Genomic DNA, 22399 nt, shown 5'->3' on the forward strand with positions numbered 1-22399 from the left:
CGCTAGGGGGCGCTTTCTGTTGCAGGGCGGTCCCGGTGGAGTTTTCCGCCACATTTGTGAGCCTCTTGATATGGGGAATATACACAGGGAACGGCAACAATCCCCCCCTACACATGATGACATTTACGAGATGTGCCTTCGGGATGAATATTTATGTTTCTAGATTTGTCAGCATTATACCCGTGCTCGTAGCTTTCACCAAAGTGGTAAACGTCTTAGACCTGCATCACCTCAAGCTGACACGCCGTGATGTACCCGGGATACTGTTCAAAGCGGCGTTAAACCCAACTCACTCACTCACTCACTCACTCAGAAAGAATGTCATGTTTAACTGATGCAGTTTATTGATTATAACATTGTCTTAGGAAAAAAGGAGATATCTTTAATAAAAAACAACAGATTTTTTAAACCTTTATCGCGTTTTTTGGGTAAGCGTATGCAAAGCCGTTACGTTATTGTCTATGTATTTACCAGCAACGGTAAGGGTATATCTTAGTTTGGCCTCAACGTCGTTGATGAGGGAAATTGAACACAGTGTATGCCAGCTTACAAAGGACTCTACGTTGTATTGAGATCCAGTTATTGCTAATGGTGATATCATTGACGTGCTCTACGAGCTGCCTCCACGCTTGAGCGACAGATACTGATAATAGGTCGCGTAAACATCGGCTGAACTATCGCTTTCACCCTCCATAAGCAATAACAGAGATCTGCATATGGGTCACGGAAGATCAAGGAGGCCACCGTATAGATCCAGGTAGAACGTAAGCAGAGGCTGCTGCCTCGTTATGTCTATCTTTACCGCCATGACTTGTGTTATGATAGTTGAGGAGAGTTGGCGTTTTATAGCCAGACTGCAAAGTGATGGCTGACAGGAAGTGGCGTAGGAATTAACGGGTACAAAACCGCAGCACAACCCTGCAAATTTGAGATTCTTACGCTGTTTGCGATGTGGGGCGGATCCCTTAAGGGAAAAGGTTTATGATTTAATTAGTCTACCATATTTTCTGTTTATGATGATGGTATGGGGGTGCAAGAAGGTGATCTAAAGTTTTGTTTAAAGAATTATTTGTAACGAGGTGCGAGGGATTCCTTGGAGTGGAAACACGTGTTCATACGCGACCTTGAACTTCAATACGATAAACGACGTCTCTGACCCCCTGTGCGAAAATTTCGCGAGTGATTTGTTACTGAGCTTAAAATAACAGGCGCCTCTGAGAAATCGCAGTGCATGCTGAAAGGAGCACGCCAGATAAATCATATTTATGTTGTGTTAAATAACATGAAACCATTGTTGTATTATTTCTTGGCGATTCTCAAAGGGTTGGATTGTAACGCGTATGTACACGACTATATATCATTATAGCATTCTGGAGGGTTGTGAATTAATCAAAACACACATGTTTTCTACATATATTTCCGACTTACTTTCAACAATGCTCTTTCAAACTACATCAATGGCTAAAAACGTTATAAAAAGTCTTCCTTGATTGCCTCGGAAACAGTTAACGCGTAGACATATGACACTAATACCATGACGTTTCTCATGACACACATCAATCGAATGAGGCAGAGGTTTTTCTATGTGGCTTTTGTTTGAGTCGTCAATCGACTTTAAGGGTTACTTTACTGCACTATGGCGGGGAGGTCAACTATGTCCATTATCTTTCAATTAGGAAACTCGGCGCGACGTAAAAACGTGTTCCTCGAACGGTTGTTTCACACATGCGCGACACGAAATAGTTCGGCGTTCGTGTTAAGTGTTCGCGTGCCGATAGATTAGCAAATACACGTTGGATAGAGACTGCAGAGTCAGTCCACAGACCGAAGTTCCGTACGTCATCATCACTTGGATACTAATGTACTTGGAATCTGACCAACACTCGATAACAAACCAATCCGACTTATTAACCAATTGTCATCTTTTGAAATATATCTCTTTTGCTATCTCGAGGGCCCGACCATTGGTATTCCTGGGGATCGGGCTAGGATTATTTGACAATAATCTGTTCCCGAAAACGCTGGACAAGTAAATCGTTTACTGGACATGCTTTACATTCTGAAAATATCATTTGGTGTAGGTCCAATACATTTCTTTGTTCCTCCTTTCAACGAATAACATTGTACGTCTGAAATTGATTGATTGTTTGTTGTTTTACGCCGCACTAAGCAGTATTCCAGCTATATGACGGCGGTCTGTAAATAATCGAGTCTGGACCAGACAATCCAGTGATTAATATCATGAGCATCGATCCACGCAATTGGGATCAATGACATGCATCAACCAAGTCAGCGAGCCTGACCACCCGATCCCGTTAGTCGCCTTTTACGACAAGCATAGTCACCTTTTTACGGCAAGCATGGGTTGCTGAAGACCTATTCAATCCCGGAATCTTCACGGGTCGTACGTCTGAAAATGCTGATTGAAAAAGAAGAAGTCTGTCTCAAATAAAAATCGGTTCCGTACATGATATGCATCTAAATAAAATAACTTAAACATTTGTGCTTGCCTAAACCAAACAAATACTAAACAGCAGGGCAAAAGAAAATACACATTTGGATTTGACCAAAAAAATAAATAACGTTATCAAAACGTTACATGGATGAAGATATTCACCGAAACACTGCAAACATAAGGTTCAAAACACATCTGTGATGCCAGCATCAAATACATCACCATAGAATAACCATTTCCTGTTGGGTTCATATTAGCCACTATCAAACATGGGTGTATACTTTCTTTTGCCCGGCAGTATATTCGTCACAAATAACTTGCATTTAATGGATGTGGCGAATGTCTTATAGAATATTCGTTCTTCGTAAGGTCCCGGGTTCGATTCTCAAAATGGTTAAAATGCATTAAGCCCATTGCTTGTGCTTGTATACTCAATGGTTCTCCACCTGTGCAGTTGTTCAACTCGTATCGGCGGGTAGCCGAGTAGTTAAAGCGTTCGCTCGTAATGCCGAAGGCCCAGGATCGATTCCCTACATGGGTACAATGTGTTAATGAGTGAAACCCATTTCTTGTGACCCCTGCCGAGATATTGCTGGAATATTATTAAAAGCAGCGTGAAATAAAACTCACTCATGATACAACGTTGTGTAAATCAAACAAAACAAGAAATGGACCAGTGGTCATCTTCATGGATATTAATTCCTATATTAAAACCCTTGCTTTTATATTTACCGGTGACCGCCTCCGTGGTCTAGTGGTAGAGCGTCCGCCCGGAGAGCGGAAGGCCAGGAGTTCGATCCCCGGCCGCGTCATACCAAAAAACGTTAAAAGATGGTACTTGTTGTTACCCTGTCTGGCGCTCGACATTAAGGGGCTAAAACAAGGACTGGTCGGCTCGGAGTCAGTATACTGTGTCTGAGTGGGGTATTCATGTTATACTGCGGCATGGTATCTCAGTGAGCTAGCACTATAAATCGGCATCAGTCCGGACTAGTACAAGCAGTCACACACACGTGCATGCACGTCGCTATATAAGCGCAGTAATCTTGGACGCGACGTTAAACCCAATTTCACCTCACCTTATATTTACCGATAACATGGTAAAAAATGAGTTCTTTTGGGGCCATCGTTACGAGGTTGACGCGCAAGTACTTTCAACACAAGTAATCGTATTTACGAAATAAACTGCTGAGTAGGTTTTCAAGTATCAAGGAGTATTTACCAATAATTGCAACAACTTCCACACAATTAACCAAGAGAAACATAATCAACCCGGACAATGGTATGGCACTGTGTGGGCAACACAATCGGTCACTCGACTGTGTCGGTTCGTGTTGACAATCACAAGAATCTTACACAAACGAGTCTTCAAAAATACTTTCCACAAATATTTACTTTCTTCCGCGTATTTAGCTGAATGGCCCATTATCGTGTAATGTGGGGTAAGACTGGGGCAGCGACCCGTCCTGACCCCCTGAACACGATGATGTCACACGCGGGAAATTGCTGGCGAGCTGAATGCCTTAAGGGGACGTGTCGAAAAAAAAGAGTCTGAAAATAAGTACGCTATTTTCGTTTTCATTTAAATAAAAATACAACAACACACTTGGTCTTTCTAGAATACTAGTATGTCAATTTATGTCAGTCGCTGGATAAATATTTACTTTGGTATCGTATCAAAACAGCTTAACTTAGTACAACCTTACTGCTATGTGATTCTGTTTGGAGACTGTCGCATTAATTAGTGTGCGTTGTAATTTTTAAAGCGAACTGTGCCATTGTTAAGAGGGAGTATGCTCTGTACCCACTGACTGGTGGGTAATTCAGTCTACCGTAAATGTTGTAATTCTAGCCATGTGTTAGTTTTAAATGATTTGAACCAACCCGTCGGGATTCGGGAAGGAAAATACGTCCCCTGCAGCCAATGCTTGCCACACCAAATGGATCGGGGGTTTAGGTTCGGTAAAATGGTTTGTTACATGCTATCATATCCTAATTGGGTAGATGTTCATGATGTCAATCACTGGGTTGTCTGTTCCAGATTTTATTATTTACAGTGAGTGAGTGAGTTAGGTTTCACGCCGCTTTTAACAGTATTCCAGTTATATCACGGCGTGTCAGCTTAATGTGGGAGGAAAGCCCGAGTTGATGCAGGTCTTAGACGTTTACCACTTCGGTGAAACCCACGAGCACGGGTTTGGTGCTGACAAACCTAGAAACATAATCGGGGCGAACCGGGATTCGAACCCACAATCATAGGTTTCTGGCGTGGCCAAGGGACGCAACTCTGCACAGCGAATCACGGCGCCTTAGACCGTGCCCCCTTATTATTTACAGACCGCCTTCATATAGCTGTAATATTGCTGAGTTCTAGATTAGTGACTGAGTTGTATTTTACGCCGCTTTGAGCAATGTTCCAGCAATATCACGGCGTTTGACAACAGAGATGGGCTTCACACATTGTACCCATTTGGGGAATAGAACCCAGTCCTTCAGCGTGAGAAACGAACGCTGTAACCACTAGGCTACCCCACCACCCCTGTAATATTACTGCCATATGTAAACTGAGACATTATTCCTGTTAAATTAGGTTGGTTGGTTGGTTGTTTAATGCCGCACTCAGCAATATTCTAGCTATATGACGGCGGTCTGTAAATAATCGAGTCTGGACCAGACAATCCAGTGATTAATATCATGAGCATCGATCCACGCAATTGGGATCGATGACATGCATCAACCAAGTCAGCGAGCCTGACCACCCGATCCCGTTAGTCGCTTCCTACGACAAGCATAGTCCCCTTTTACGGCAAGCATGGGTTGCTGAAGACCTATTCTACCCCGGATCTTCACGGGTCTGTTAAATTAGGAAAATAAGTACTGCTTGATTTATCTACATCATACAATTTGAGAAAGTAGAAAAAACAAAGTGATGTTTGAGTGATCAAACATGGACTTTACCCGGCGTACTGTTCCTTTAAAACGTTCAGTGCTTGCAAGATTCATAAAAGCTTAAGAAAGGATTTAAAACATTGTTTTTTTTAACCGCAAGTTCACAGAATACACATTACCAATACGACGACAGAATTCAAAATAAGCGTTTCTTTGTCGCTTTTTCCTTTGTTTAAACGACGCACGACTTTTGACACGACCCCCGACAAAGATCGCAATAGGCCTATTACGCGCGTAGTAAATTAAAGAGAAAGGTCGGTCTAAATGGGTATGAACTTCAAAGACAAGAGCGAGACCTATGATCTATTAACACCTCCTTGCCACGCCCTGAGCGCCCCCTAGGAGTCGGTGCACGCCCCCTACCGGCTTGTATTATCGGCTTAGGTTTGCTGAGAAGATGTAAGAACTGTAATCAGTTGTACAGCAAACAGTGTTATCATTTACAAATTGGTTGCATAGGGGGGGGGGGGGGGGGGGTGGCGCTATTGAATCACGTCGCCAACATTCACCCAGTAATGATGCTATTAGCACAACAACTAATGCGACTCTGTAGGATGTCAAAACCTGTTGGAAACTCTCATGACCCACAAGTATGATCTAAAGGAAACAATCACGATGTTTTTAGCGTTATTTTGCGTCTACAAATGAAAAGTAAATATGTACTATTAAAAAAAATCCAGAAAAGATCAAAATCTGCTTTTGTCAGAATTTTGTTTTTGTCAAAGTTAAGGGGCCGACAATTTGATATTGGGGTGGAAAAATGAAATTGTCAGCCACAACAATTACATATTTTGTCTCATAGTTATATTTGAAAAGATGGATGCATGTCATCGTATCCCAATTGCGTAGATCGATGCTCATGTTGTCAATCACTGGATTGTCCGCCGTCATATAGCGAGAATAATGCGGTGTTAAACGACAAACAAAAAAACAAAATATCAAAAACCTTTTACCTGCAAGAAATGGGAGGGTCAGTTTAACATTACAAAGAGGACGTATGAACGGACTGGACAGCGTGTGTTCAGTCAGGGGGTCAAGTGACATATCACGGTTGCCAGTAGATCACGTCCATCCAACCCCTTAGCGCTTACTTCGAAAGTTCACTCCACTTGATGTGTCATATACCTATCCCACTGTGATACAAGTTACCTCCCCCTGACACGTGACCTTTGACACCTTGGTTTGTCAGCCAATGACAGCGAGTCTTAACACCTTCTAGTATAACCTATGCCTCGGTTAACGCTGGGTCGATTTACAAAGGTAGAGCTGAACGATAATCGTTTTTCGGGATGGCCAGATTGGTTTTGATCTTATCTTTTACAAGCATATGATCATTTCACCTTTTTCGTTTGATGCTGATCTCGAGAGAGCATTATTTGTCAGAAAGTCAATCCAGTGTTAAATGGCCTACACCTTCTTGTATAGCCTGTCAGACCCTTAAACAAATGTATCTAAAACAGCCTATGCAAGTCTACAATAGTTGGCATAAGATTACTGCTTTCCCCGAAAATGAAGAGAGTCTCTGGGCTCCTTTTTATTATATTTTATTACGATAATTTAACTGGGTGTTTTTGTTAAGTTTTTTTTTAATTCAGAGACTAGATGTTAGTTTACTTCCGGTAGAAAATCAATGATTTCCACCAAGAAGTTAAATTTTGTGTGTTTTAGCATGTTATGAGACATAGTTTTGTTTATCATGTATACTAACGGAGCTGGTAGTACCTGATCTCCTTTGGGAGTGGGTATTATAACGGAGCTAGTAGTACCTGATCTCCTTGGGGAGTGGGTATTATAACGAAGCTAGTAGTACCTGATCTCCTTGGGGAGTGTGTATTATAACGGAGCTAGTAGTGCCTGATCTCCTCGAGGAGTGGGTATTATAACGGAGCTGGTAGTACCTGATCTCCTTGGGGAGTGGGTATTATAACGGAGCTGGTAGTACCTGATCTTCTTGGGGAGTGGGTATCATAACGGAGCTGGTAGTACCTGATCTCCTTGGGGAGTGGGTATTATAACGGAGCTGGTAGTACCTGATCTCCTTGGGGAGTGTGTATTATAACGGAGCTAGTAGTGCCTGATCTCCTCGAGGAGTGGGTATTATAACGGAGCTGTTGGATTAGATCTCCTCGAGGAGTGTGTATTATAACGGAGCTGGTGGGGCGCAATGTTTGGGGAGTGGGTATTATAACGGAGTTGGGGCGCAATGTTTGGGGAGTGGGTATTATAACGGAGTTGATGGAGCGCAATCTCCTTGGGGAGTGGGTATTATAACGGAGTTGATGGAGCGCAATCTTTGGGGAGTGGGTATTATAACGGAGTTGATGGAGCGCAATCTCCTTGGGGAGTGGGTATTATAACGGAGTTGATGGAGCGCAATCTTTTGGGAGTGGGTATTATATCGGAGTTGTTGGAGCATGATCTCCTCGGGGAGTGGGTATTATAACGGAGCTGTTGGAGCGCAATCTCCTTGGGGAGTGGGTATTATAACGGAGCTGGTAGAGCGCAATCCCCTTGGGGAGTGGGTATTATAACGGAGCTGGTGGAGCGCAATCTCCTTGGGGAGTGGGTATTATAACGAAGCTGTGGAGCGCAATCATCTTCAGGATGTCATCTTCACGTGCGTTTTTGTTTCGTCTGTTTGTTGTTTAACGCCGCCGCCGGCGGTCTGCAAGCGATCGAGTCCTGACCATACAATCCAGTGATTGACATCACGAGCATCGATCCACGCAATTTGGATACGGTGACATGCATCAACCAAGTCAGCGAGCCTGACCACCCGATCCAGTTAGTAGCCTCTTACGACAAGCATGGGTTGCTGAAGACCAATTCTAACCCGAATCTTCACGGAAGTACTGTTATCCAGATTGTTTGTTCAGAAACGTCATCTGGACGGAAGCATCATTGTTATGCATGCTGTTAACACTATCAAATGAAGCAGAGATCAATATATGGTCTCTGGATGAAGTGACATCGTGGTGTCCATATTTCCAAGGGTTCAAGCGATATCTCTGTTATCACAAAAACAATAACGGAACACAACACATTATTCAATAACACAAACACGTTTGGAAATCCATAAATGAAGCTGAAAAATAACCTACACAGTAAAAAAAAGTATGGAAGCCCAGTAGTTGATATCATCGTGGGGGAGCGCGTCGTTCATCTGTGAAGATCTCAGTGGTCGTGTCAACAGTCGAAGGCTGGGGTGATACGGCGATTAACAAGTAACGCCTTGTTTTCAATCTAATAATCAGATAGTAATGGCATTGTCATGCATCTTCAGTTATCGCTCACGACTATCAATTTGTTAAAATTTGATATGACGAAGGGGTCCTTTAAACATTACCGATAAAATTGAAGAATCAGATTAAAGAGTTAACATGTTTGAATTAAATACCGTGCATTATCTATACGGGAATGTATAATGGATATCTGAGATAACAATAATTCTACCGCTTTAGATAGCAACACTGGCTTTTGAACAGCTTGAGGTTTGTAATAACCCTGTAATAGGACCTAGTGGGTATGAATATTGAAAGGAAACCAATAATTCAAGATGGCCGCCTCTCCTACTCCAACCACTCCTCCGGTTTCAAGACATAGTGTCGGTTTAAAGATCTCAGATCAACCCAATGCGCTTCTGATAGCTCAATTTCGTGTATTTGTATTTGGTTGTGTAGACAGGGGCTGGGGAAGATCCAGAGGGAGATGCGGCCCCTGATATGTAATTTGGGAGTGGGGCGGGGGGTCTCCTCCGACTCGGGGGACGTATCCATTGTCAGGGCATGGTATGCAGGAGCGTCTAGCGGGCCAAGAGGTGGCTATATTTTACCTGGAGGCCAAAAATACCTGAGACGACATTGTGTTTGGACCCGCGAATCACGCGTGCGACCTGAAGCAGAAACTATAGGTAAGGTCTGCGAGGCAGGCAGTGTGAAGGTCAGTGCGGCACATGTCGCCCGTGCAGCGCGGGAACAAACACGACGCTAGATTTGTAGGGCGGGTGCGGTAGGGGTGGGAGTTGGGGGTGGGGGCAGATTGACAGAGGTTTACCTGAAAGGTGTTGGATGGGTAGTATTACTCAGTTGTGTATAGATAGATGTAGCGTGTGCTCTATTTTATTGCTATGGAGTAGATCATTTGTGTTCTCAACAAAGGCATTCTTTACAGTGCAGTCCGATACAGGATACGGCTCTTTATTTGCACTGACCTCTATTATACGAAATTCTCTATAAACCGACGTGTCCTAAATTCAAACTGTCTTTAACCATCTCATAGGTTTAATGTGTGAAGCCTGTTTCTGGCGTCCCTCACTCATTCATTATCGCTTCATTATTATTACCCCGTCAATAGATCAGTGTGCACTCGATTTTTATTCTCAGCTCCCTGGGGATTATACCACATAATACTCTTGAGCACATCCTTGCATACTCTACATGCACTCCTCGTACACTACATACACCCCTCGTACACTCTTCAAATATTCTTTGTACAATACTCTTCGTAAACTGCACATACTTTTCGTACGCTATGATACTTTTTTTTCCTAAATGATATGCATTCTTCGTACACTACAAACACCCTTCGTACGCTGTGATACGCTCTTCGTAAACTATATGCACTCTTCGTGCACTTCAAACGCTCTCCGTACGCTGTGATGCGCTCTTCGTAAACTATATGCACTCTTCGTGCACTTCAAACGCTCTCCGTACGCTGTGATGCGCTCTTCGTAAACTATATGCACTCTTCGTACACTTCAAGCGCTCTTCGTACGCTGTGATACGCTTTTCGTAAACTATATGCACTCTTCGTACACTACTTACCCTCATCGTAAACTATAAGTGCTCTTTGTACTCTACATATGCTTTCCGTATGCTATGACACGCTCTTCGTAAACTATAAGCACTCTTCGTACACTATATACGCTCTCCGTACGCTGTGATACGCTTTTCGTAAACTATATGCACTCTTCGTACACTGCTTACCCTCATCGTAAACTATAAGTGCTCTTTGTACTCTACATATGCTTTCCGTATGCTATGACACGCTCTTCGTAAACTATATGCACCCTTCGTACACTACATACGCTCTCCGTACGCTGTGATACGCTCTTCGTAAACTATATGCACTCTTCGTACACTACATACACTCTCCGTACGCTTTATACATTAATCGTACACTGCATATCCTCTTGGCCGAACCTCTTCGAACATAAGGTAATACACAATTTATTGTCGAGCAACATTTATGAAACGTTTTGATTGTTTTGCGTAATTTGATAGTCACGTGAAATAGTGCAACTAGCGAATACTTATTTGTCACCCAATGCTTAAGGAAATGATCGATGGGATTGTGGTTTTAACAATTTTTACCATCATATAATATATCCTTACTAAATATCGTTTTTATGTGTTTCGATTTGACCACATACACATCCACATCCACAGCCGGAATTGTCACTTTTCCCGTGATTCTACCCCGTTATTCCCGGGTGTGTGACAGACATCTACCCCCCCTGTTGCGACATAGACACCCGTGTATTTATCAGTCTCACGACAAGCTCCGGTGAGGTACGAGGGAGGTAATTCTAAAGATGGGTCTCCTTATTTCCCTGTAACATGCAATGTCGCGAACCTACCCGGCCGGAATTGGGGAAGAATTAGCGCGGGTATTCCGTGTGTTATGAGAACGCGGGTATGTGGTTAGTAAGCCCCCTCTTTAACACTTCATTAGCCCCCATAATACTTCGCTGAAGGCGTATTGTAGACCCCTTCATTTTACACCGAATCCGAATTCCGCTTCAGCAACCAATTCCTAATTTTATAACCCCCATTCCAAGGAATTGGTGGTTTGAGTTACATGGGTCGCTTTTCGGCATTTTTGGAAACCCCGACTGAACACACTGCGACTTAAATCGCATTAAAAACACATAAGATATAGCTTATTTCGGTTTCGAATTTCCTACGACATATATAGGGTAATACCAATATACATTAGCACCAGAGTCTGACGAGTAACGGTACTTTAAAGCGTTGACTCGGCGAACTATGCAACATAATTGTGTCAGCGTCTGATTTACGCGCATTTTCAGATATTCCAGATTCTGAGACAATGGGAACATGTTCGGATGATCTTGTCACCTCGGATGCATTTGATGACCGGAAGTGAGTCTATTCCCGACGGCTTGCATCCGGTTCCAGTTTCACATCTAAAGATTTGCTTTGGGACATGTACAATCTTGCCGGAAAATATTTTATTATGCATTTGCTGTTTTTTTCTGAAACACAATGGTATTTGATCAATGAAAGAAACAAAGGTTTTCATTCTAATTTTTGTTGTTGTGGTTGTCAGCTTCCTTTTTCAAGCATATGTAATTCATTTGTTTGGTGACGTCGTAGCATTGGGTTCAGGCATTCGCTCATCACGCCGAACATTTCTGGTTGTCCATTGTTTGGTGATGTGGTATCGATGCATTGTCTCTCAATATTGGTTGGTTGGTTGGTTTGTTGTTTAACGCCGCACTCAGCAATAATCCAGCTATATGACAGTGGTCTGTAAATAATCGAGTCTGGACCAGACAACTCAGTGATTAATATCATGAGCATCGATCCACACAATTGGGATCGATGACATGCATCAACCAAGTCAGCAAGCCTGACCACCCGATCCCGTTAGTCGCTTTTACGACAAGCATAGTCGCCTTTAACTGCAAGCATGGGTAGCTGAAGACCTGTTCTACCTGCCTTGAGTTTAGGTACTGCTTATACAGTCTAGTTCCTTGAACATTTGACACTTCCTTGAAGAAGTCATCATATTTTGTAATTATCAAACTATAGTGCGATGGGGTGGCACAGGGGTTAACGCGTTCGCTCGTCGCGGCGAAAGGCAGTTTCGATTCCGAAAATGGGCAAAATATGACTTCCATGTCTTTTTGTCCTTCTACCTCAATTGCTTGAATCTTGCTAAAAGCTAAAACCTGCTTACTCACTCTCAACCAAACCGCAAAGCCTCTTGAGGTGGTGCTCGCCCTACACATGCAATGATGTAGTTTAAAATGAAGCGAGCGTCAGTTGTTAAGTGATTAGCGCGACACCCACTGCTGACAGATCTGCTGTAGCCTCTGGGTAGATAGGATCTGCGTATCTCTGATCGGGTGATTGATGGAGACTTGTTAGAGAACCAGGGTCTCGTAATGCTGGGTCTCAGAGGTCAACGCGGTTCATCTGACGCTGCTGTGGAAAAACGAAAGGTTAACGGGTATTTTCCTTGATTTAACGATGGTGAGTTATAATATGGGGTTGGAGGCAATTTGATGATTATCTGTTTATATGGAATGCGGTCATAATGTGTATTTGTGTTACGGGTTTATGACAAGGTTCTTTCCTGTTGTTTAATTGTCGGTTAGGTCAATACGGGTTGGGTTATATGTAAGGGGGACCGGAATTACGTTAATTATTATTTCAGTAAAATTATGAAGTGTTTCGTCGTTTTAAAATGAGTGAGTGAGTGTTGTTTTACGCCACCTGTATTGATCTTACTGCTTCATTTATCCAGCAGGGGATACACTGAGTGAGTGAGTGAGTGAGTGAGTGAGCAATACTTCAGCAACATCACCATCACACTGATCGTGGGGGCGGTCGGGTAGCCTAGTGGTTAAAGCGTTCGCTCGTCACGCCGAAGACCCGGGTTCGATTCCCGACATGGGTACAATGTGTGAAGCCCATTTCTGGTGTCCCCCGCCGTGTTATTGCTGGAATATTGCTAAAAGCGGCGTTAACCCATACTCACTCACTCACTCACTCACTCACTCACAATGATCGTGACATATTTTCCCAATGTAACCATTACAACCACTAGACTTCCGCATCGCTCCATCTTTTTTAGAAATTAGAGAAATGTGAACTTCTAAACACGTGTGTGAAACGGCAATGTCCCCATCACGAGTCAAAGGTACAGCGTAATCCACTTAACGAGGTTTGGAGGCATTTGAGAAAACACCTGTACAACCAACCCTAATAGTCCCATACCGACCTATTGCACAGTGTGTATGTGATGGTAGTAAATCCTTGGCAGTCCTTGTATCAGTATTGTCTCCTTGTTTTCTACACGTATGTGTCCTGATAGTTATCTACTGAGGCTAATACTGCTGAAGGCGATGTAAGACGACCATGACGAGAGGCGGTCTATTGAGGTACTTGGTTTCAAGGGAAGTCTGCGGACGGAGGAGCTCTGGTTTGACAATCAGGATTGAAACGTTGTAAGTTTAAGTGTGCTATAAAGTTGAAAGCACACACATGGGACATTCTTGTAGGCCATGGGGGCTTTATCTGAGAATCTGAAATATAAAGTCAGATTCGGTGTGTTCATATTTGTTGAGTCATGTCAGCGATGTGCGACATTGACCGAGCGGTGGTCCAGATTCAGAGACTGGAGGAATGTGTTATTCTCGACCATATTCCACAGGAAAAATCAGTTGCTCGTTCCGACACCATGGGGTGTCGTGTAGTGGTATTCATTAGGAATTGATGCAGCATATGTTCGAGTCCATTGGTTACTTTTCAGTGGTATTCAGTTTGGAATAGGAAGGCAGCATTTTGTTCGACACCATCGGGTGATGTTAAGAAGCAACATTTTGTTCGACTCCATCGGGTGATGTTCAGAAGTACTCGGTTTGGAAAAGGGAAGCATAATTTTGTTCGACTCCATCGGGTTATGTTCAGAAGTACTCGGTTTGGAAAAGGGAAGCATAATTTTGTTCGACTGCATCGGGTGACGTTCAGAAGAACAAATAGGAAGGCAACATTTTGTTCGACTCCATCGGGTGATGTTCAGAAGTACTCGGTTTGGAAAAGGGAAGCATAATTTTGTTCGACACCATCGGGTGATGTTCAGTAGTATTCAGTCAAAAATAGGAAAGCATCGTTTTGTCCGACAACATCGAGTGCTGTTTACATGTGTATGTTGAGAGAAGAACTGAAACGTTAAGTACGACCTCAAAATTTTCACAGATATTCAGAAAAACACAGAGGTGCCAAGTAACAATGCATCATGCTCACAGTTGTTTATTGAACGACGCTAAATAAAATTCTCAGTTCAAATACACATAGAACGCTAACGTCTCGCTCGACTACCTCGGAGTTCTGCCAAGGGTGGGTCAGCCATATCTACAACATAAGTAATGGTTGTGTGTTGGCCCGAACATGGTACGTCACGTGAGCGGGAGACGGTGACAGGTGCCCGTTGGTTATATCTCGTCTAATGCCATGATGAGCGACACACAGACTCTCATTATCAACCATCCTCGCTCAACCATCAACGATGCCTCCTGAAAAGATTTGAATTTTACGCTTTGCTGACTATTTCCGCTACATTGACACTGTATACAAACTCGATGAAACCGCAACAAAGATAGCCCTTTGTAGCCGCTGTAATATTTTCCAGTATTAATTATATTATAGGAATGGCGGGAATGTAAGTGGAATGTGTAAAGTCATGTACAATATCTATACCTCAAGGTATTTAAATTTGACGTGTGAGCGACCTTAACAAGAGGGGCGGGCGCCATTGACGTTTTCTTCTATAGAGCGAGCCTCTTTGTAGTTCCTCCTTTACAGGAATCACTCGGCAATGTATTCTTTCATAATTCTTGCGCTGCATAAAGCAATATGGAACATAGTTAAAATATTTTAATAAACTTTGTCATACTACCCTCCAATGATATTCATGTTTTGTGATATAATAATGCCAAATATTTCAGAGGTAACAAATCGTTATTTGTTAAAACCCGTTTTTGTTAGATTTGGTATTGATATTGAAATGTGTATGCCGGGTCCTTTGATATCTCAAGGATGTAATAAATGATAAAAAAATTTAATAACGTCAAAGGGTATATTGATGTTATTCTGCATCGTCGTCATTATCCGCACAACCGTCCGATCCATCACCGTTCACATAACTATGAACTTCATAAAACTAGATATAATCGATCTGGTGTCATTTTTTAAACACTTGATGTCTTAGAAAGCGTATTCAGATGAAGGTTAAAAATTTGTGTAAAACAAATTCCGAAGATTCACGAATGTTTTCGAAAATACCCAAAGATAACCGAGATTACCCGAAGATTGTCGAACTTTTGACAAAGGTGGAATGTCGATTTATATGTTGCGATGGCTTCGGCATAAACAGTGTTTCCAGTTACAGGTGTAAGAGGAAAGGTCAAATACTCGAACATGTCAATCCAACTTCATTATTAATCTCATAGGAAATCAACGTTTGATTTTAGGCTTTGAAAATTACAACACGTTATTGCTGAGTGAAATTGTGAAGACGTATTGAATGTTTCTGGCGTCTTTATTAGTAGTAAGTTCTAAATATAGAACATAGTACTTCATGACATGGGCGCTATGATCGCTGTCTATAGGTAGTGTGTATGTTGTAACTTAGGGGCACGTGATTGTGATCTTAGTTGCGAAACCAAACGAAATACCCAATAGGAAGATACTAACAGTGAGAGTAGCCACGTGAGTTGATTATTATAACTATTATTATCATTATTGTTAATAATGATCATCATATAATCTATTATTTTGATAATTATCATTATTATCGTCACATATGTCTCTCTGTATATAATAAGTTAAGGCGCGTGCTGTTTAGCCAAGAGAGAAAAGAGGAATAGTTTATTAGTTTATAGGAATGTACTCTAATGTCGTTGTTGCTGTTGTAGTCGACGTTAACGATGGTTCTAGGCGCGGCGTTGGTGTTATTCCTGACGTATTTCTCTTAAAATCGTTGTTCGGATTTGTATCACACGAAGAAAAATATCGTTTTACATATTAATTAGATTAATAAACGTTTTAGGGACTTAAAAGTCACGTTGTCGACAAGAAATGTCATTCAAACCGAAATGAAATGTCACGCCAAACCACATCTTGAAAGTCACACAATCACGAGAGCACTGTGTGGAACACGCCTGTCTGTCAGCCATGGAAGATTTCAAAATGGTATTTAACATATTTCAAGGTGTATGCGAATGTTAAACTATAGCTACGGGCGCTGTATGCCGTACACATGTTCTGTTGTCTGGTGGGCCTCTATCACTCAATCATTCGACTGGAGACGAATATACGCAGATTCTAGTGGTATATCAGCCGATATATTCATACACAGACGTGTGTTGAATATGCCTTTCTATATTCCCGACATGATATGATATTCACTCGAGCGAGACAAAAACCCAAGGCATTCACGCTATTTTACAAGCTCGTCTGTATTTGGACTCCGCATTATGCAACACAAAAGGTCACGCAATCTAACTTGTCGAATAAAATTCCCGGTCTTTTCTATAAAGGGCGTCACACAAAGCTCGCTGATCGAACCGCATAGTAGGGTTGTACTTCCATAGGGCGAATAATTCCCGAATAATTACTCCGAGAGCGCGAAGCACTATCTCCGTTTGTGAAGGGCGTTATGAAAGCGAGAGACTAATTTTATTATTGGTAGAGAAGACCGTCACCAAAACATGTTTGTTGACGTATATTCCTTGCTGTCAAATACTTATCTACCACTCCAGATGGCATTAAGGGCGCTTCCAAACCTACAAGAGCTAATTCAGAAAATAATTCCGCTCCGCATGAGTGCGCGTGAAATTCAAGTATGATATGTCGACGGTAGGTAGCACAATGGATGGACGAGGCAGTCAGTTACACGTTCTCAAGGAGGAGATATAGGTACGTATGTTATATAGACTGTCCCCGGTCCTATAACGGCGCGAGACTGGGACGCGCACTGCCTGGCGCGGTGCTACACGTGTTTATGCAATATGGTTTCACCGTCGTTAGTTTCTGTCAGTGCAGAAGAACTTAAGAATAAATCTAGTCAAAATACACCTACATTTGTAACATCAAGGCTGGAGTCTTAGAATTCACAACAATTTGCTTTTCGCGTGGTAAGTCATGCGTGACAGAATAACAACCGCAGCGAGTTTCAGCGGCTCTTTGGCAATTTATGTAGCTGATAAAGTCCGGGTTAGTGCAGTGAGGACCGAGAAAAAAAGCAGACCTCGATAATCCGGACAGGTTAATAAAAATAGGCTGGATGAAAAAGGTTTCGGGCATTTAATTTAGCATATGGTGTGTAGAACATAATGAATTTGTTCAATTCATTATCAGAGACATGTCCGTTATAGCGAGGTCTGGGTTTAAGAGGTTCTACTGTCCAGCCTCCGGATGTAACAAACTCCATTGGACCTTCAGACCAGATCGTTCTTTTTTGTTGAAGTAATAATCAATACACTCTATAGCATAAATAATTAATGCTAGGAGATTGAAAGTTCGTCATAAGCGATATTTCGCAACGTCCGACTTGGGGTATGTTTAGACCTTTCGCTCGTCGTGATGACTAGAAACACAATGTTCAGTGAAGTATCGAGTTCACTGGTCAAAATACCCCCCAATGGCGACGTTTTCGCGAGTCACACGCGACTCGTTGGCCGGCTGGGGCACGGGTGGCCCACTCGTCTAAGGCGCCGCGATTCGCTGTGCCAGAAATCTGTGATTGTGGGTTCGAATCCCAGTTCGCCCCGATTAAGTTTCTAGGTTTGTCAGCACCATACCCGTGCTCGTGGGTTTCACCGAAGTGGTAAACGTCTGAGATCTGCATCACTTCGGGCTTTCCTCCCACATTAAGCTGACACGCCGTGATATAACTGGAATACTGTTAAAAGTGGCGTTAAACCCAACTCACTCACTCACTCCTTTGCCCGGCAGTTTACTTGAAGATTATTACATGTTTCTGTTCCAAACTACCATTTTCCAGGACGCGAACTTTTCGAGCCTCGGCTACAATCAAGGAAACTTATAGTTTACACAGTAGTGTATATAGCCCTCCCTTGTACCTAAAAATGGCAAAAGCTTGTTTACACACTAGGTCCTGCATAAACAAGTACTTGTGCGCTATAAATGTCACATATGAAATTACAATTATTTTTATTTTTCCAAAGGCCGGTACGCTATAAAACGTTATTTTTTGCTATGGCGGGTTTTCGACGCCAGCCGATGAAATAAGATCTACGTGGACTCGACCGTGAAAACAGTCAATGGCCGGGAGAACGTGGTTATGAATAATTACACTATCTTTGGCCTTATTTTCACTGAATTATAAAGATAATGCAAGTTCATGTGAGCATATCGGAGAATTTGAAATAAAACGAGATATTTTGCAGTGAAATACCATGTTTTGTACTCACGGTGGAGATCCAATCTGTCACTCCACACTCCACTCCAGGGTGTTTAACCGCCATCTACCCGATACAAAGTAGCACAGTGTCACGTTACACGTAACCACCCTGACCGCATTGTTACAGAGAGTGTAGTTAAACACTTACATCCAAAACACGTCAACTTCTCGTACCGAGCACGAGAATTAGAGCCACATTAGCACTCGGTTGTCTCCCTTTATCTGCAGAACTGTATCTTCACAACCATGTCGAAAGAACACATTCAGAAGGGGTTAAAATTTTACGTGATAGAATATGATTGTTTACTTAACACCTCCGTTTATGAAACAGATCTAGAGACACATATATCACTTGTATGCACCCTTCATCAAAGCTGCTTAATCTGAGACAAGTCCGAAAGTGCCTTTTTCATTCATTCGGCACAAATCGTTCCTTTCCGTAACTTGTCAATCGGATGTCCTCTTGGTCGCGATTCATTTTGAGGTGTGGGTTAAGGGCGCTCTGTGGCAACAGCAGGCCTATATAGGCTCACATGCATGTTCTTTGTCCGAGATACGCGTGCATTTCATGGGTTTCCATTGTTTTATGTAGATGTCCTCGTTGCGGGATGTAAGCATAGCTAGAAAAAACATATCGAGGTTTGAAAATGCCTGCATTCATCATACATAACTGTAAAATAATTCAGATTGTACGGATAGCCAATTCGTGAAAGGTGCCACAATTTGCTGTTCAGAGTTGCCTCCCTTGTGTGTGTCAGAATCCTACATTCGCTCAGATGATGTTTCCAGGTTTGTCAGCACCACACCCGTGCTCGTGGGTTTCACCGAAGTGTCAAACGTCTAAGACCTGCATCACTTCGGGCTTTTCTCTCACATTAAGCTGACACGCCGTGATATAACTGGAATACTGTTAAAAGCGGCGTTAAAACCAAAACCAAAATCACTCACTGATACATGTAGCAGGTTTAAAGAGTAATCTCCCCTTGGAAGCTAATGTCCGACATTACCCGTCCTTATGATTGGTAGGGGGCGGTCGGGTGGCCTAGTAGTTAAAGCGTTCGCTCGTCACGCCGAATTCGAAGACCCGCGTTCGATTCCCGACATGGGTACAATGTGTGAAGCCCATTTCTGTTGTCCCCCGCCGTGATATTGCTGGAATATTGCTAAAAGCGGCGTAAAACCATACTCACTCACTCATAATGATTGGCGGCCAGTTTCTGTGACGTTATTAAGAAAATTATAACACTAAATAACAAGGCGTTTCAACTTTACACTGAGTGGAAAAAAACGTCTCAAATACATTTGTACAATAAACACGCTCTTGGCCCCGGAATTCTATCACGATTGTTCCCCAACTGTCGCGGCACGTATACATAATTAATAACGTATTTACATGAAAACTTGCACCGTCAACTCCATGTACGACAGGGTGTGAAGATTATGGATATCATGTCCGCGTGTGTAACATTAGGAGGCCAATATGTCCGTCCCTCTTTGATATCGTCTAGATTTACAATACAAGCGATACCTAGAATACATTACGAAATGCTTAACAAGTTATGTTATTTCAAATGATTGTTTAACATTCCGGATAGAGGGATGCTTGTGACTTCACATGATTTAATAATTTTGGCGAGTAAATATCGTAACATAAAGCTTAAACGTGTATGAACCATTGTCAGAAGTAAGGGTGGATAATATATCCGAAATACGACCCAAAGTCGCATCATGTATTAATATCTGAAATGAATATAAATTATTTCCGATTCTGAAACAAAATATCCACAACGGGTCTTCCACATTGATAAACAACAAAACACAAAATTCCGTAGCGTTTCCACTCAACAAACAATGTATTTCAGCAGTTTCGTCGTTGGGAAGATATGATAAATCATACACAATAGCATGCAGGTTTAAAACCCGTTGAATCTCGTCGTGTGGAAAACAGGTGTTAAATTCAAAGTATTTGAAACATGCGAATATCGGTTGATCTTAAGGTAACATATATGTTCCACGGTAGGGAAGGTTCAACCCTTACTCCAGTCGTTGCATGAAGCGTAAGCTCTCAACCACTGAGGTCGTCCCTTTCCCGACAGCAGGCTATACAAAGCCTCTCTCGTAGCTTAACATGCACAGACGCACCGTGCCGTGAAAACATGCGGGCTGCTTGCTCAAGCTCGGCTCAGGAAGAGGACGAAACTAACCTTAACTCTCTCTCAAGTACTGCCAAAGTGTGCTTAATTGCTAATTGTGTTTTTGACAGGTAGCCAAGGATTTATTTATACTATTTGTGTCTGGTTTGTGAATATCTTCAATTTGACTTACAGATACATGTTTGGATACACGGGCTACAGTAGCTGGAGTGTTTGGGTGTTGGAGAGATAGTGAAGATATTGGAAGTGATTAACACCCATTTACCTGGATTTGTATATACCTGTAATTGGATACCTCAGCTAATCGCAGCATCATGAACAACACCAACGTTACCGTGTTCTGTTTATTGACAATATTCTGTGGGATTGCACAAGCAAGTGGTGAGTACCTTCTGATTTTATATTTCGCTTCTTTTCAGGATTAAAATCTTTTCTATTTTAACTATCAATGTTTTATATGTTTACTAACAAAAAAGATTCGTTTTTGTTGGGAAAGAGATATTTGGATGTTTTCGTGAGTTGAAAAAAGTGTTTAAATGAGTATGCGTTTTGTATGTTGTTCAGGATACGTTAAAACGATGCGCGAATGTAGCCACGCGATTATAAAAACGTGTACAGCGATGTATGAACGTGTATCGTTATTTGTGAGTGCAAGTCAAAGTGCAGTTGTATGCGGTTAGAATCACATTCCCGGAATTACGGAATGAGACACACTTTGTCCTCCTGGTAACGCTCTTGTTTACGTAACCTACTCTTTGTTTATGATTATAATGATAAATTTTAAACGAATTGTTTCAATGCTGGGTTATTATTCTATCACATTACACATCACAAATCTAGTCACAGATGGATGTTAATTGTTATTATGCTGAACACGTCGTAGTCAGCTCGCGTTGGAATTTGTGTTGTGATCGCGTCGTCATGTGGTGTACGTTTGCGGTGATACCTGCACACGGTGAATATGAGCCAGTTGTAGAACAGGTGATTCGGCAGTTGTTATCTTTTACTCGGGGTTATAATCGCTACATTAGGAGCGGAGGAACGGGAATAGTATTGAGTACTTCGTGAACGCTGAAGGCGTTTAAAAACGCCATCACGATCACGTGTGCCTGTTTAATGGTCGCACATCGCGAGCGCGTTATGCGGTTTTGAAGTGTTCGGGGAAATTGTGGTTGCATGGGGGTCTCACACCGGGAATTTGTGAACAACATTAACAAATCTATTGTGATTGAGAATCAGATTTTGAGAAAGCATTTCACACAAAATTAAAGCTATTTTATTTTAAACCGAAACAACAGAACTCCCCGATTTATCGTTCTATAACACAGACTGACTGACTAAAATGTTTATTTACGGTTTTTTTAACAAATCTGTTAAAACATATTCCATTATTTAGCACTCAGATATAAGGAGATTGAAAATAACAATTCAGCGGAATTTTAGAATGGTGTCACTTGTGTTTCGTTTACAATTCCTTCTTGTATATTTACCTAGACTAAACGGCCTATAGTAGCATATACATTTTATCTCGTAAAGAGCAGTCGTAATTTTAGCCAATGTTAGTATTGTGCCATCTATTATCCTTCTTCCCGGATAGCGATGGGTA

At 42.1% G+C, this 22399-nt stretch overlaps 1 protein-coding gene across 4 annotated transcripts in view; it reads left to right on the forward strand.

Annotated features, from left to right (window-relative positions):
- LOC124112912 (lactadherin-like) overlaps positions 1 to 22399 on the forward strand; it is a 124142-nt gene that overhangs the window by 29980 nt on the left and 71763 nt on the right. For 2 of the 4 annotated variants that reach the window (XM_046473099.2, XM_046473101.2), the window contains exon 2: positions 20968 to 21174. In XM_046473099.2, the coding sequence (XP_046329055.1) occupies positions 21108 to 21174 (67 nt within the window). In that variant the 5' untranslated portion in view covers positions 20968 to 21107. Of the gene's footprint in view, positions 1 to 15906; positions 15925 to 20752; positions 21175 to 22399 lie in introns of those variants that run through there. The other 2 variants (XM_048386692.1, XM_046473102.2) reach the window with 2 other exon arrangements.

Source organism: Haliotis rufescens, unplaced genomic scaffold, assembly GCF_023055435.1.
Source record: "Haliotis rufescens isolate VD_foot unplaced genomic scaffold, xgHalRufe1.0.p SCAF_6, whole genome shotgun sequence".
Lineage (NCBI taxonomy): Eukaryota > Metazoa > Mollusca > Gastropoda > Lepetellida > Haliotidae > Haliotis > Haliotis rufescens.